Source organism: Scomber scombrus, chromosome 4, assembly GCF_963691925.1.
Source record: "Scomber scombrus chromosome 4, fScoSco1.1, whole genome shotgun sequence".
Lineage (NCBI taxonomy): Eukaryota > Metazoa > Chordata > Actinopteri > Scombriformes > Scombridae > Scomber > Scomber scombrus.
In genome coordinates this window covers 14,732,938-14,746,960 of record NC_084973.1, presented here as the reverse complement: position 1 = coordinate 14,746,960, position 14,023 = coordinate 14,732,938, and the positions used below count along the sequence as shown (strand labels likewise).

At 41.1% G+C, this 14,023-nt stretch overlaps 1 protein-coding gene across 1 annotated transcript in view; it reads left to right on the top strand.

The window, feature by feature from the left end:
• The window catches only part of pip5k1bb (phosphatidylinositol-4-phosphate 5-kinase, type I, beta b), a 32,292-nt gene extending 19,530 nt beyond the window's left edge, over positions 1–12,762 (top strand). The window contains exons 8-15 of the mRNA XM_062417328.1: positions 5,582–5,784; positions 6,153–6,236; positions 6,896–6,944; positions 7,077–7,161; positions 8,349–8,510; positions 10,019–10,145; positions 12,080–12,203; positions 12,684–12,762. Of these exons, the coding sequence (XP_062273312.1) occupies positions 5,582–5,784; positions 6,153–6,236; positions 6,896–6,944; positions 7,077–7,161; positions 8,349–8,510; positions 10,019–10,145; positions 12,080–12,203; positions 12,684–12,686 (837 nt within the window). The 3' untranslated portion in view covers positions 12,687–12,762. The remainder of the gene's footprint in view (positions 1–5,581; positions 5,785–6,152; positions 6,237–6,895; positions 6,945–7,076; positions 7,162–8,348; positions 8,511–10,018; positions 10,146–12,079; positions 12,204–12,683) is intronic.
• The last annotated feature ends 1,261 nt before the right edge of the window (positions 12,763–14,023 follow it).

Sequence of the window (14,023 nt, the reverse complement as noted above, 5' to 3'; positions counted from 1 at the left end):
TGTTTCTGCTGTGTGTTCAATTTAAGCTCTCAGTTTGCCCTGGGCTCTGTTCTCCTGTCACTGTGCTGCTATGTTTCAGTACATGACAGCTCTCCAAACACTGAACGTGATTAAGACATGATCCTGGTAGCGTGTGAGCCACAGAGCTCGATACAAAGTTAGGCCTCCAATCTAAAGGCTCGCATTCCTCTCTATTTCTGTGCAGAGGCCAGGAGTGCTGGTGGAGGATAGCTTAATAGGACACATGATCTGTGGTCCGGTGATCCACCAGTGTTTCACTGCTTTTTGAGGCATAAAAACAAACGGCAGTATACAAAATGAGTTATCTGAAATAGCTCAGGGACTTCAGCATTTCATGTCCTTTTTGTCTATTGCTGTCTTTGTTTATGAAAGCTGCCTAGTAGTGGTGACTAAAGGACCTGTAAAATAATTTTGCTGACGTATTTGCAGACCACAATCGTTGACAAAGAACAAGCCTCTAGGCTTTAAAATGCAAAAGAATGAGAAACAGGAGAGCTGAATTGGTGATTTTCTTGATTCTAAAATAACTGAGATATTGTGTCTCCTACACGAGAGTAATGTGCTAGAAATGTAAAAGGGAAAAAAAACACTGATGGATTGATAAACGGTAAAACACTGGATGTATCTCTTTTAGTTTGGATCCATAGCAAACTAAATATATAATGCAGTGACATTCCTACCCTTTTTCTTTATGGAAACAAGGGGAATGGCCTCTTGGGATAGCTTTATGGGGCATGAAAATATGACTTGCAGACACTGATTTAATGTGTTTTATCCTCATCGCTGGTTAATAATGAGGTTTAGAGCTCAAAGCCTGCTGTGTGTAATCCCGTTTGTTCTACTTGACATACAGTCAACTGCACAGGCCACACACACACACACACACACACACACACACACACACACACACACACACACACACACACACACACACACACACACACACACACACACACACACACACACACACACACACTAATATTAAACCTGGAATCTTACCAGTATGTTACCGTAAGTGTAGATTGGTGTATCAGACAAAGCCCAGATATCTGGAAGAAAGACTTCCTGCCAGAGTTACTGCTGGGCCCGTCCAACCTACCAGACCTGGCAACCCTTCATGGCACCATTAACAGCTTAATGACTTCCATAACACAAGCCTCAGCTGAAACGTTTTAACATGTGGGAATAGAAGGACCTTGATGGTTTTATCGCTGAACTGTGATTGACGGCATATGGAGCAGAGTTAGAGGTAATGAACAGTGTGATGCTGTGAGTATATTTAGTATAGCCTGTTAGGCAACAGACCTCTCCTCTCTTCTCCTCTCCTCTCCTCTCCTCTGCTTTCCTTTTCTCTCTGCTCCCTATTGCAAAGCTAATTTTAAGTTACACACAAAAAAAGTTTCTTTTTGTGTTAGAGTACATTTTCTGGTTCTACCAGATTAGTTTGTGGTTTGGTGGCTGTTTGTGGGAAAGCGGAGAATCCTTCCAGGAAATGTCTGTAAACACCTTAATAATGTCACATGCTTTTTGAATAAATCTGGGTCACGTGTGATGTTTGGTTACTGTAGGATTGCCCTCAGATATTCAGAGGAATTTGAAGTGATCTCCTCAGGTTATGGCCCTTCCTATCATCGTTAACCATTATGCTGACTTTGCCCATGTCCTATTTTCTTTGTAATGTTTTGACATCCTCCTCTCTTGCTAAGTCAGTGCTTCCTTAATGTTTAACCCAGCCACACACACACACACACACACACACACACACACACACACACACACACACACACACACACACACACACACACACACACACACACACACACACACACACACACACACACACACACACACACACACACACACACCTTTGACCAAACGTACCCCACACATGTACTGTCTGTCTACCTGGTGCATGTACATATTCTGGCCTGTGTGTCACATATGTATATATGGTGTGTGTGTATATATATATTGTGTGCTAGTTAGACTGTTGAGCAGCAGCTATTGGAGACTCTGCTCAGTTTGTTATTGTCATAGCTTCCTGCGCTTGCCTCCTGATCGGGAAGCAAAATGCCCTCTAAGCAGAATCTCTGTCCATTTCCATGAGTAAGCAGCTGACCCTGTCACCCCAGGAGAGGCTGCAAAACACAGAGGAGGGGTCGGCAGAGGCCAAGCAACAGGGGGCGAGTGGTGTAGAAGGAATCAGGAAGGAGGTGCATGTGGTGGGGTGGTGAGGCCCCTTAAAAATAAATATTAGCTTTTTTTTTGCAGAGCTTTGGAGGACTATGATTTCTGTTTCATAGGAATTTGTAAGGTCAACGGTGAGGTTAAAAAAAAACAAAACAGAAAGCACAGTGATGGGATGAAGAAGAGGATGAGCAATGAGAGAATAAAATATTTCTGCTGTGTGGGACACTTGTAGCGAAACGCAGGGTACGCTCTCTTTTCCTTTTAAAGTGTCCTCTCTCCATTACTCTGCAGCTCCCCTGATACTCCCCAGATGTCAAAACAACACAAAGCATTAATAATTCAACTGAGAGAGAGTGAGACGGGGAGGGTTTATTGTAGAGAGTGTGTGTTTGTTCTGACACTGGCTGCGTGTGTGATTTGTAACAGAGAAGAGCATCCTGTCTCTGTTGCATTTACAGTTTGTGTGCAGCAGCTGTCTGTGATAGTGATGTAGATGCTGCTGATGATGCCAAGCTGTTGAGACAGTTTTGTTCACAGCACGTGTTTGACAGCAGAGGCCGCGTCATCGTGGGGACAACCCAGACTGAATTGAATTAAGATAGTTTTGTCACTCGTGAAATAGGAGCACTTTCACGTACAAAGAAAAATAAAAAAGATGCAGACAATGCTGGCACACATGTTTGGTAGGTGGACAATAATGAGTTGTGTAACAGGCATAAACGACCATTTACTGTAGGTTCCCCCGTCTCCTCAGCGATGCGATCCTGTGACAACAATAGCTTCTCTCTCTTAGCTGCAAAAAACCAAGGCTCAGACTTTACTGTCAGAATTTAGCAAGATTTCAACAGGCCAACATAACCACATTCACTTCTCTGTTTTACTGCAAAACACTTGGCTTATTGTCTTTTTAAACAAATTTGTATGTCGACCAATTTATGAAATGTGAAAATCACGTAGGGAGAAACGATAAGCATTCTCAGGATTAGTTTCACATTATCGAGATGTTGCCACTGCAGTGTAATTTATTACTGTACAAACATCTTTGCAATAGATGCTCCACATTTGTAAATCTTATAATGTTTAGTGTTTGTTGGCGCTGTCAGAGAGAAATAACAGAAAGAAATAAGTTATTCCTGAACACTGATTCATGTATTTGTACATTTTACAGTCTCATTCATACATTTTCATATATTTTACAGTTGTAGCGTAAGTTTTATTTTAAGATTTTAGCAAGTTTTATATAAGAGAGGAAGAAGATAAGAAAATAGAAGAAGACAATCAGTTTCTGCTCAATTCTAGTTATTAAAGTGTGTCCACGTGTCTGAACAAGTGACTAAATTCAAGGCCACATGTCCCAAATCTAATATGTTGTGTCTTGGGAAGCAGGTTGTACTCGTGAATAATGAACTCATGCTTTTGCAGACATGTTCCAGTGATTGTAACCAGGCACAGAATCGACATACACTCAGGATCAGTACTTGAGCGGGGCCATAAAGGAGTGTGAAGAGGCTCTGTGTTCTGTCTTTTCAGCAGACAGACGTAAGAAAGCTCGCAGTGTATCAGTGTCTCTGCAAAGTGGGCACACCAGCCAACACTATAGGGAGCTTTGCAGCCCTACTGGCACATAGATAGATGGGTGGAGGAGGGCTTCGGGGTGGTATGTACTGTGCTGAGAAACATCATAGATTTGTCGAAGATCAGGGGACGCTGTGACAAAGCGTTTTCTTCCGATGGGATTGTTAGGATTAGCCTTTCCCATTCACTGTGAGAAAACTGAGCTGTGTTTGAAATGAGAGCGGAGGGCAGGTTTGGTTAGAGGAAGGACCCAAACACTCACTATTATTCCACCCTTGACTATGAAGTTACATATTTTCTTCTGATATTTTTTGCACAAAAAATCAGACAAATGCAGCTGTTTTCTTTCCTCTGTGACGGCTTGATTGTTTGCCTGGGAAAGCCGGGGCCAGGACACACAGTAATGGCCTTCTGTAGGCAGCCTGATGTGCGTGGCTCTATTCAAAATGGCTGCTGTTTGAATAGGCTGGGGGAGTTTGAGTGAAGGGATGCAAATCGTTGATATGGAAAAGGCAAAGCTCAAACAAAAGCCCCAGTGTTTGCTTGAGTCGTCCATTAAGTGTATTTTGTGTTTGTGTGTATGCGAGTACGAATGTGTCACTGTGACTGTATATATCCACAGCTGCACAGATGCAAACAAGATTTATAACTAACGCTCATAATGTCTTCTTTGACCATGTGTGGAAAATGAGTTATTTAGAGAAAGATAAGAGAAAGTTGTAGGTCAACCTTAAAAACATTATTGGTCTCACATTCTCCATAAAAACAGGCCAGTTCTCTCTGGATTCTGGGTCACAACTCTCTTTGATTGAATCAGAAGGTTTTTTTTTTTTTTTTGCTTCTAATCCTGTGAGGCATAGGAATGTGTTATTTAAAGAGTGAAAGTGAAAATACAAACGCAATTATAAACTTTTCAGCAGATTTTGTCACTATGTTAAGTTTTGAGCAATTTCCTCCTGTGGCAATTTCCTCCTACTTTGTGTGACTAGAAAGATGTGCACATTAAAGCTGTCGAGAAGAGAGTTGTAAGGTTTTTGATTCTTGTTATCTGACTGAAAATAACTGAACGAACTGAAAGGAAAGTTTATTCACAGAAGTGAAAATCTTTGACCTCTCAATTTCTGATGACTCTTGTTTTGTCTCCTCCTCTGCCACAAGTGTGTAAACATTTGACTACTCAAATAAAAAAAATATACACCAGCACAGTAACTTTTTTTTCAGTCTCGTGATAAGATAAGCACCAGCCTGACTGACTACCTGGCAGCCACACTGATCCCATTCCCAGATCAAGCTCCTGTCTCTTTCTATTTACCACCGACTGCTCCACTGGAGCATTACAAGCAAGGAGGAGACATGAAGTCGCAAAGACTCTGGGAAACTGGGCGAAAGGCTCTCCAGACAGGTCAATGTGTAACACTTGGCTGACTGTGGAGAAACACCTTGTTTATTTGGTTCAAAACTGGTTTAAACAGAGATTTCCTTTTGCTAAGTCTCTGGTCTTTGAGGCGCTAAAGCGTGCCGTGTGATGAAAGCATTTTGGGAGCCAAAAAAAATGTTTTTTTATAATGTTGCTGTGTTTACTTTCGGGAGCTGAATCATCCAGCCCAGGAGCATAATCTCCTCAGTGTTCAAACAGGTCATAGAAAATGTGACGTGTCCTGTTATTACACTCAAGGTTTACAGCCTGTGCCATTAATTATCAATTCATTGAGTTTCTTGTAAAACAGTGAATTTCATGATTGTGTTTTTGGCAGAAAACAGTCTTTTATCTAAAACCTAATGTGACTCCCTATAGGTGCTAGAGAGTTTTAAGATCATGGACTACAGCTTGCTGCTGGGGGTCCACGTCCTGGACCAGAGCCAGAGAGAGGGGCTCGAGCAGGGCCAGGCAGGGGGGGATGGAAGGAGACCTGTGGGTCAGAGGGTCCTCTACTCCACCGCCATGGAGTCCATCCAGGGAGACGGCAAGGCTGCTGAAGCCCTCACCACAGATGACACGTGAGTTGGCTCAGCTGTGGGAAAACACACATATTATGCACACATATTTGGGCATACACACTTCTTCCTCTGTCCGTCTCTTAATCTCCACTTTTTCTCTCACAGACACAGTTCCACAACCATGCTCATACCTCACACAGGACACACACAGTCAGGCTCTCATATAACCATAGCTACACAACACAAACACAGCAACCGTTCTGTGTATTTACAGCAATGCACTTGAATGTAAACACTGTAAGTGCCCCTTTTACAAACACTTGTAAAAGTCCGGAGGCACAATTGCCTTTATTTGAACTGTGTGCAACATTGCAGAAGAAGAACAGTAGCCATTCTCTGACTGCTGGTGTGTTTTTACTGTATTTCAGTATGGGTGGTATCCCTGCCAAAACACACAAAGAAGAGAAGCTGCTCATTTTCCTGGGTATCATAGATATTCTACAGTCATACAGGTATTTATCTTTATGAGATGATATAAGCCCACTAATGCTTTCTTATAATAATGCTATTAATTTCTTTGTTGACTTTTGGGGCTGTGAAATTCTTTGATATCTGACTGGATGAACGTGACAATTAAGAGGGAGTGTGCAGGCAAAGTTAAGGAGTCAACATGACAGCATGGCATGATTTTCTCAGAGTATCTATTTCGATTGATGCTTGTCCCTACGACAAGACCTCTTATGTTGAATTAGAACCTTAAATCGACGGAAAGAGCCACAAGCCACTTTACCACACTCTCTATCCAACATGATTTAAATGGTCATAGTGGTCTATCAGTCTTCTTTATTTACAAATTGATTTTTTGAGAGCAACAAAATTGGGTAACAGAGGAAGAAGAATTTGGCTCATTGGCTTTTCAAACTTCTGAAAATGAAAATAAGGGTTACATAAATCTTTGTCAGCCTGGTTGGTTGATGCCCAGAGTTCAACCATTTCTGGTAGCTTGCTCCACTCGAATGCAAACCTTAAAGTCTAAACCTTATAAAACTTGATGAATGTCCTACTAAAATGCTGAACAACAACCTTAGCTTGTGTTGCACCAAGGTTTGATGAAGCATTCAGAGGACATTGATAAGTTTGTGACAAGACGTTTTGATTTGTTTCTCCCCAGGTTCATTAAAAAGTTGGAACACTCTTGGAAAGCCTTGGTGTACGATGGCGTAAGTTGATAGCCTGCTAAAAACACTGCTGACACTGCTGCTTTTATGAATGGGCCTTTTATTTGTTCACATACTCTTGAGTCTGCTGCTACTTCCTGATAAAAGCATGGCATTTTCTCTGCCTGTCCTCAGGACTCCGTCTCCGTGCACCGGCCTGGGTTTTACGCCAGCCGCTTCCTCAAGTTCATGAGCACACGGGTCTTCAGGAAGACTCAGCGTAAGTTTGCATCGTCATACATGGGAGGTAAAGCAGTTCTTATGCCAAAAAAAACAAAACAAAGGCAAAGGGAAACAGTGAGAAATGGAAAGTAAGAAGTCCTGGCCTGACGAGAAGAGCCAATCTGTATGTAGTATTTATTGTCTACTGCTGGGTATCTGTGAGTCACTGGTGAGTCACCCTTTCTGTAATTAGATTAGTAGTAATTCACTTGTTTTACTGGAGTATTGTTTCCTTCTGATCAGCCACAGCATTTTATTTCTTTTTCCTGTTTTTGTCTTCAGTTTTATAAGAGTCACGTGGTACATTGTGAATTCTTTTGGGAGCTTTGATTCAACTTTAGGATTAACTAACAAACTTTTGTTCTGCAGAATGAAGGACTTAAACGTAAACAATTATGTGGCTTGATCATTGAAAACAGATTGCTTGTTGTACAGTGATCCAGAAATGTGCACAAACATGTAAAAATAGAGTTACACACCCCATAGGTGAATTAAAAAGTCAATAAAACGTCAATAAACTCCTTTAGTCCAGGAAGTAAGGATCACATCTGCAGAAATCAGGCTTGCAGAGCTTATCGATGTATGACAGATTGATTGATTGATCCTCTGTCATCTTAACCACAAAACCTTTTAAACCGTTTTATCCTCATAATCTATTCATCGTGTCGTAGGCATGGCTGTAGGTAGAAGCCAGCAGGCCAGCATGCAGAGATCAAGCAACCAACAGACAGTTGCCCCTTTGCGCTTCTCTTTTGGAACTTCACATTAACATTAAATATAGTAACAATGTTATGTAACCATGCGGCATCCCCTTTGTAGAAATTAACATGGCAGAGGCAATGATTTGAGGATTTAGCCACACTATTAACCATTGCCAAGTCCTGTCAGCGGGAGATGACAGGAAAGGATTTCATGCTCTGCTTGGGAGGCAGAGTAAGAATGGCTTAGGAGACACTTGTGTAGTAGTCGTCATTATGCATTTTAACAGCGCAATAACTTTATTGCCATTTTTGGAGGCACAGTATTGGAGTTTCTTTGTGTGTGAGCATTAGTTCAGTCAGAATAGGTATCTATTTCCACTGTCGCCTCCAACTATCTTCTCCTCTTACTCGGTCTGCCTCTGCTTCACTGAATCACTCTCGCTCTTTTCTTCCCCTGCCTTGTATGTTCCTGTTTGCTCTGCAGCAATTCGATTCTCCCCATCAAAGAGGACTCGCTCTTCCATTCCAACTCTGAAGTCGTCTTCTCAAGAGATCCTTTCATCGCAGGCAGATGAGAGGAACGAGGAGAAGGGCAGGAGGGACAGGTTGGGAGGAGCTCGCAGCTTGGCCAGTCTGGACGGACAAGGTACACGAAACCACAAGTTTGTCTCTGCAACGTACAGTTCTCACTGGGAAGCATTTTTCCACACAGTTTGTAAGTCAGTGCATCTTGAATGTTTGACAAAATTCGGGTTGTTCACAGAAGTGCCTGAATTATTAATAAGATTGTTTGAAACAGAAAACCTTAATGATTTTATCATATATGCACTCTCCATTTTACCATCAGCCTCTCTCTCTAAACTGTCTCTTAATCTGCCAAATCAACCTCAGTTAGTTTCTATTTTTTGTGGCTCATTAGAGCTTTTTAGAAACACTTGAGGCCCATAAACAGCTACTTGCATTGGGCCGGAAAAATGTTGTCCTCTTAGCACTTTCAACTGGGAAGGAAGCTGTCACTAGTTGATGAAAAGAAAACAGAGGCAAACTTGTTATTAGCTGATACACACACACACACAGACATGCTAATATTGTACTATACTATATAGTGTGTGTGTGTGTGTGTGTGTGTGTGTGTGTGTGTGTGTGTGTGTGTGTGTGTGTGTGTGTGTGTGTGTGTGTGTGTGTGTGTGTGTGTGTGTGTGTGTGTGTGTGTGTGTGTGTTTGTGTGTGTGTTCGTTATGTGCGTTGACGGGGCAGGTGTAAAAAAAGAGATATGTAGTTTTAGCTGTGTCACTCTCACCTCTGCTTTCACTCTCTTATGATTATAATTTGACCCCAGTACAAGGAGGAAGATGAATCAGGCGTTTGAGAAAGTGTAGGTTGTGATATATGAGTTCAGCCAGTAGCGTCTGACCTTTGTGTTGGATATGATAGAAGAGTGTGTGTGTATGGCCACAGCGGAAGAAACAAGGGTGTGGGGCCTGTGGGGCGGAAACAGAAGTCATAGGGTTATGTGTCCTCTTTCTCTTTACAACCATAATGTCCCTGTGGTGATGTAACATACCGTAAGACAATTTGGATTGTGATACTCCCTGATAGTTTAACCTTTACTGCTATTTAATCAGATTCAAGGATGGCCTTGTCTGAGTCATTAGGCTTTTCTCCAGTGGAGGTTCATATCTGAAAACGTTCCAGCTATATGTTGATCAATACAACTATACACAGCTCAGATCATATTGATTCAATAATGAGGTATTTTTACTTGTCCTTGAAATCACGACTAAGGTGTCAGTGTTGGCTGATGTTTGTTTTCTCAGTTAAAGGGGAACTCCACCGTAAAGTTGAGATTAATCATCATGGGCAGTATGCTACTACTCAGCCAGTAAAACCAGTTGTATGATGTGTTGTGTGGATTTGTGTGGGCTTGGACTTGAAATTTAGAGGAAATAAAGCCTGTGTTACAACTGAACAAAAAGATAGGAAATGGAAAATGTAAGACTGAGCATTTTTTGGAGGTTGACCCATATTAGGGGCTAAAATTTATGATATCCTCTGCCTCTGTCTCTTTGAAATGCCTCTGTAAGTAATGGGCATGTATGACAGTTTGGGCCTGTTTTCACTCGCTGATATAACATTCATTTGTTTTCTCTTCAGCTGTGTTCGGTTCCTACCTGCGTCCCGATCTGGTCCCTGCCAACCCGTCCTTCTATGAGGGCTCCTCAATGGGAACCATCTCCACCTCCTCCATCTTTGTCAATGTGGACAACCAAACAGACGAGAGGTACAGCGGCTGCTTTGTCGACCCTTTTTATTCTTTCTGGCTGCTTTTATTTTGTGTCTTTAAGTCTGTAGTTCATCATATCTAAAGTTAGTGTACACAATCTGGCCCTGAGGACCAATGTGTAGGCATGCAAATTGTCCACGCCCGACATACACACTCCCACACTTTTGTCATCTGTGCTCTGACATCACATGGTCTTATTGGTGACGCACGTCATGGAGCAGGTGACTCAACTGACTTGACAACCTGTATCCAAATACACACATAACACACACACACTTCCTACACATGATACATTATTTGATTTAATTTATAAGCCAGGAAGGAAGTACAACCTTAAAGTGGAAAATAAAAGTAAACCGCTACAGTAAAAGCATGGTGTCATTCATAGTTGAAGTTAAGGAAGTTATTTATTACCTCATATTATATTGCAAAACATGATGCAATGTGGCTGTACATTAGGGGTAATAATATAAGTGTTTCATTAACAGATTTTATTACACTTTTAACCCACTTCAGTACATCACTTTGCACTTCACGCTACAGTTTTGTTCGCCTTCTGTTGATAGAAACCTTTGTACTGGTCCTCTGCCATGTCCGTTTTTTCCATCTTTCACCTCTCCTTCTGTCCACTGGTGTCAGGTTCACTTTGCTCTCTGAGGTTCCATTGTGTTGCTTGCCTGCTCTTGTCCCCTCATCAGTCACCTGCTGCTGCCCTGACATTGTTCTGTCAACTCTTTTCATAAATATTTAAACAGAGGCTTTGACACAGCCTTACTTAGTGCCATTATGCTGCAGAAAAACTGTGACAAAAGAGGACGAGTGGTGAAGTGGGGACTGTATATCCACCAACAGCAATCCCTGTTGGACAGCTGGTCTGCCTGTTACATTAGTAACACCTTGTGCTGTGATGTTTCAGGGGAAGATTGTTCAAAAACAAAGCAGATCTCTCTTTATTCATCAATCTGTTTCTACAGTTGTACTACTATTATGTTACTACAATTTTGACTTTTAAACAAAAAGTAGTCAATCAGATGTCATAAAAGGGTATAAACACATTCCTGAATTCATTTGGGTGTCACCTGACGTACATACAGTATAAGAAAACAGCTCTCATGTTGCCCTCTGGTGGTTGATCAAAGTTTATTCACATTATAACACTGCCTCATAGTGCACTCCATTTGATTGTAGGAAAGTTAATTTATACATTGTTGAATTTTGAAGTATAGTAAATTACACTTTTTATCTAGTCTATTTAAGGTTTTCCCTCCCTTACTCCACCCTAACTCAAGTTATTTACAGGAAATTAAGAAAGAAGGTAGCATGCATTTTTATTGGCTGCATGAGGGTAAAAGTTGGCTTTTTTTTCAGGGCTGTGTTTGTGCACTTGCAGAAGGAGGTCATAGCTCTATAGGCTGCTCTTTACAGAGACTTCACTCTCATACATATGTGAAATCTTTGACTGTGTATATGACACTCCCTAGTCATATTTAGAACATGCTTCCTGTGGTATAATGTATCCTCGATGTTTCAAGACCTTGGATTAAACTTCGTACTCTTCTCTACTGTATGTGACCATTTGTACACAGCAAGGATTTAGACTCTGTCATAGAAAGGTCTTCATGAAACTGTGGTCACATCTGTCCAATCTTGAGGGGATTTTGTTAATTTCCTGTGAGACATTTCAGAGGCTATGAGCCTCTCAGTTGAGGTCTCCACTGTCGCAACAGCAACAGGTTTTCCTTCCTGCTCACAGCCGGTTCATTTGTATGTCCATTCGACATCGAGATAATAGCATACAATCTGCATCTGGAAAGAATATCTTTCATCAGTTTTCAGGCACTGTTTATACAACTGCTTTTGACCGACAGTATATACACTCAGGGCTGTCTATGACTTAGGTTAATATGAAAACATCTTTTTTTCTGTGTTAGAGATGACGTTGCATCCAGCTCTACGTTTACCCTAGAGGACAGCGCTATCTGCCTCACTTCAGAGCAGAGCACCATGGATGTGGACATAGACCGTGATGACGGATCCGTTCTTGACGTCTACTTGGTGAGTTGTTACTCCATTTGTAATCTCAGATCACTTTCACATTGGCATTATTCTTGGAAATTCATGACTCTGTATTTCACACTTGGGCTGTTACAATATTGGACACCATTATCATGGCCAAAAGAATTAACGATAACAATATTATTGTGATATATACTATATACGATATGTAGATTTATAGTAATTTTGCAGAAAGAAAATGCTCTCAGTCGAATCATCTTTAACTTTAATTATTGTATAGTGAAAAGGCCAACCAGATGAACTGCTCAACAAAAGGGGGGGTATGCAGGAGTGAGGAAAAGTGAGAAAGAAAAAAGAAATAGAATTTAGAAAAGGAAAAAGATGCGGATGATAACAATGATATTTAATGATGATATATATTACATGATAACAATATTTCATTTTTTAAATATCATAGTTATCATCAATACCAGTATATTATATCAAATTCATCCTTTCTTCCTCTCTCCCATCCTACAGTGAAAAGAGCTTTGCAACCTTCAGTTCCTCCTGCCAATCATCAGACAATCGCCGCACTCCATTGGACAGGCCGAGCCGGCCTCTGACTCCACCTCCAGTGCTGCTAGATCCATGTTGCCACTTGTATTGCCAACTCATAAAAAAACTGAGATTCTCCACCGGTTGATGGACTAAAAGAAGACACCAACAGAGTCACAGCAGCGGACATTTGCAGCAACCATGTGACATTCCATCATGTAACGTGATGAACATCAGGCTGGACTGAGTGTCGCTTTTTAGAGCATGCGTCAACGCAGTGCCATTAAGTTTTATATATATGTATCCTGTTTTCATGGCCTACACAGAGATCTAAACATTTACTATATATACACGAGGAGAGGGTAGATACGCATCATACATTACTTAAAAACATTTTTTTTCTGCTGACCAGAAAGAAATTAATTTCAAAGTTTGCAGCTGCTTTAGTTGCTGATCAGATGAGAAAAATGTTTACAGTGATTTCATGATGACGACGTGGGATGGGAGAGTGTCGCACAAAGGACACAAGCCAGGTTGTAGCAACAGCCAACACAGACAAGGAAAGACTTGCATAAACAGACGTGATGATTCTGAAGTTACCAAGGCCAAATGCAGACTGTGACATAGTTGAGGTGGCCGCCTACTCTTAGCTGGGCTGTTATTTGTGCTGCCCTGACAGGAACCTCAAGTCCTGGCAAAGGGGCTCCTATAAAGTAAAGTGAGAAAAGACAGTTCCTGGATCTTGGATGAAGCACAGAGCAGAGGGACGATACATTTGCTCTTGATAAAAAGGCACTTTTGACATTTGGTTATTATTACTGTAAAAATATTTTTCCCTAAGGACATTGCTTAGGTGGGTGGGCTACCTGACATACAGTAAGCACAGATTTGGATGTGTGAAGATGCACTTTTTTCTTTCTATTCTACAAATGCACACCTCTGTAAGTCATCGATAGTACATGTACACAGAGACAATGAAGGAACATTGTAGATCATTTTTGATGTGGCACTAATAGTTTTGTGAGGTTTGCGTCATGACTGAAGATGCTTTTACTCAGGATTTCCTTTGATACTGAATAAGTGTGTCCTCTTCAACAAGTTATGGGACATGCATCCTACACTTAGAAGCTGTCTGATACCTCTTCATCACAAATATAGCCAACTATAAATGTTGAACTCCAAGATCACACGTCAGTTGAGACCATAACTTATTATGTAAATCTCAATATTTTACAATTTGCTGAAAAAATACTTTAATCGCTGAATGTAACGACAATGCATATTTATATAGAAGAGACTCCTATAAATAAACTGCTAAAATT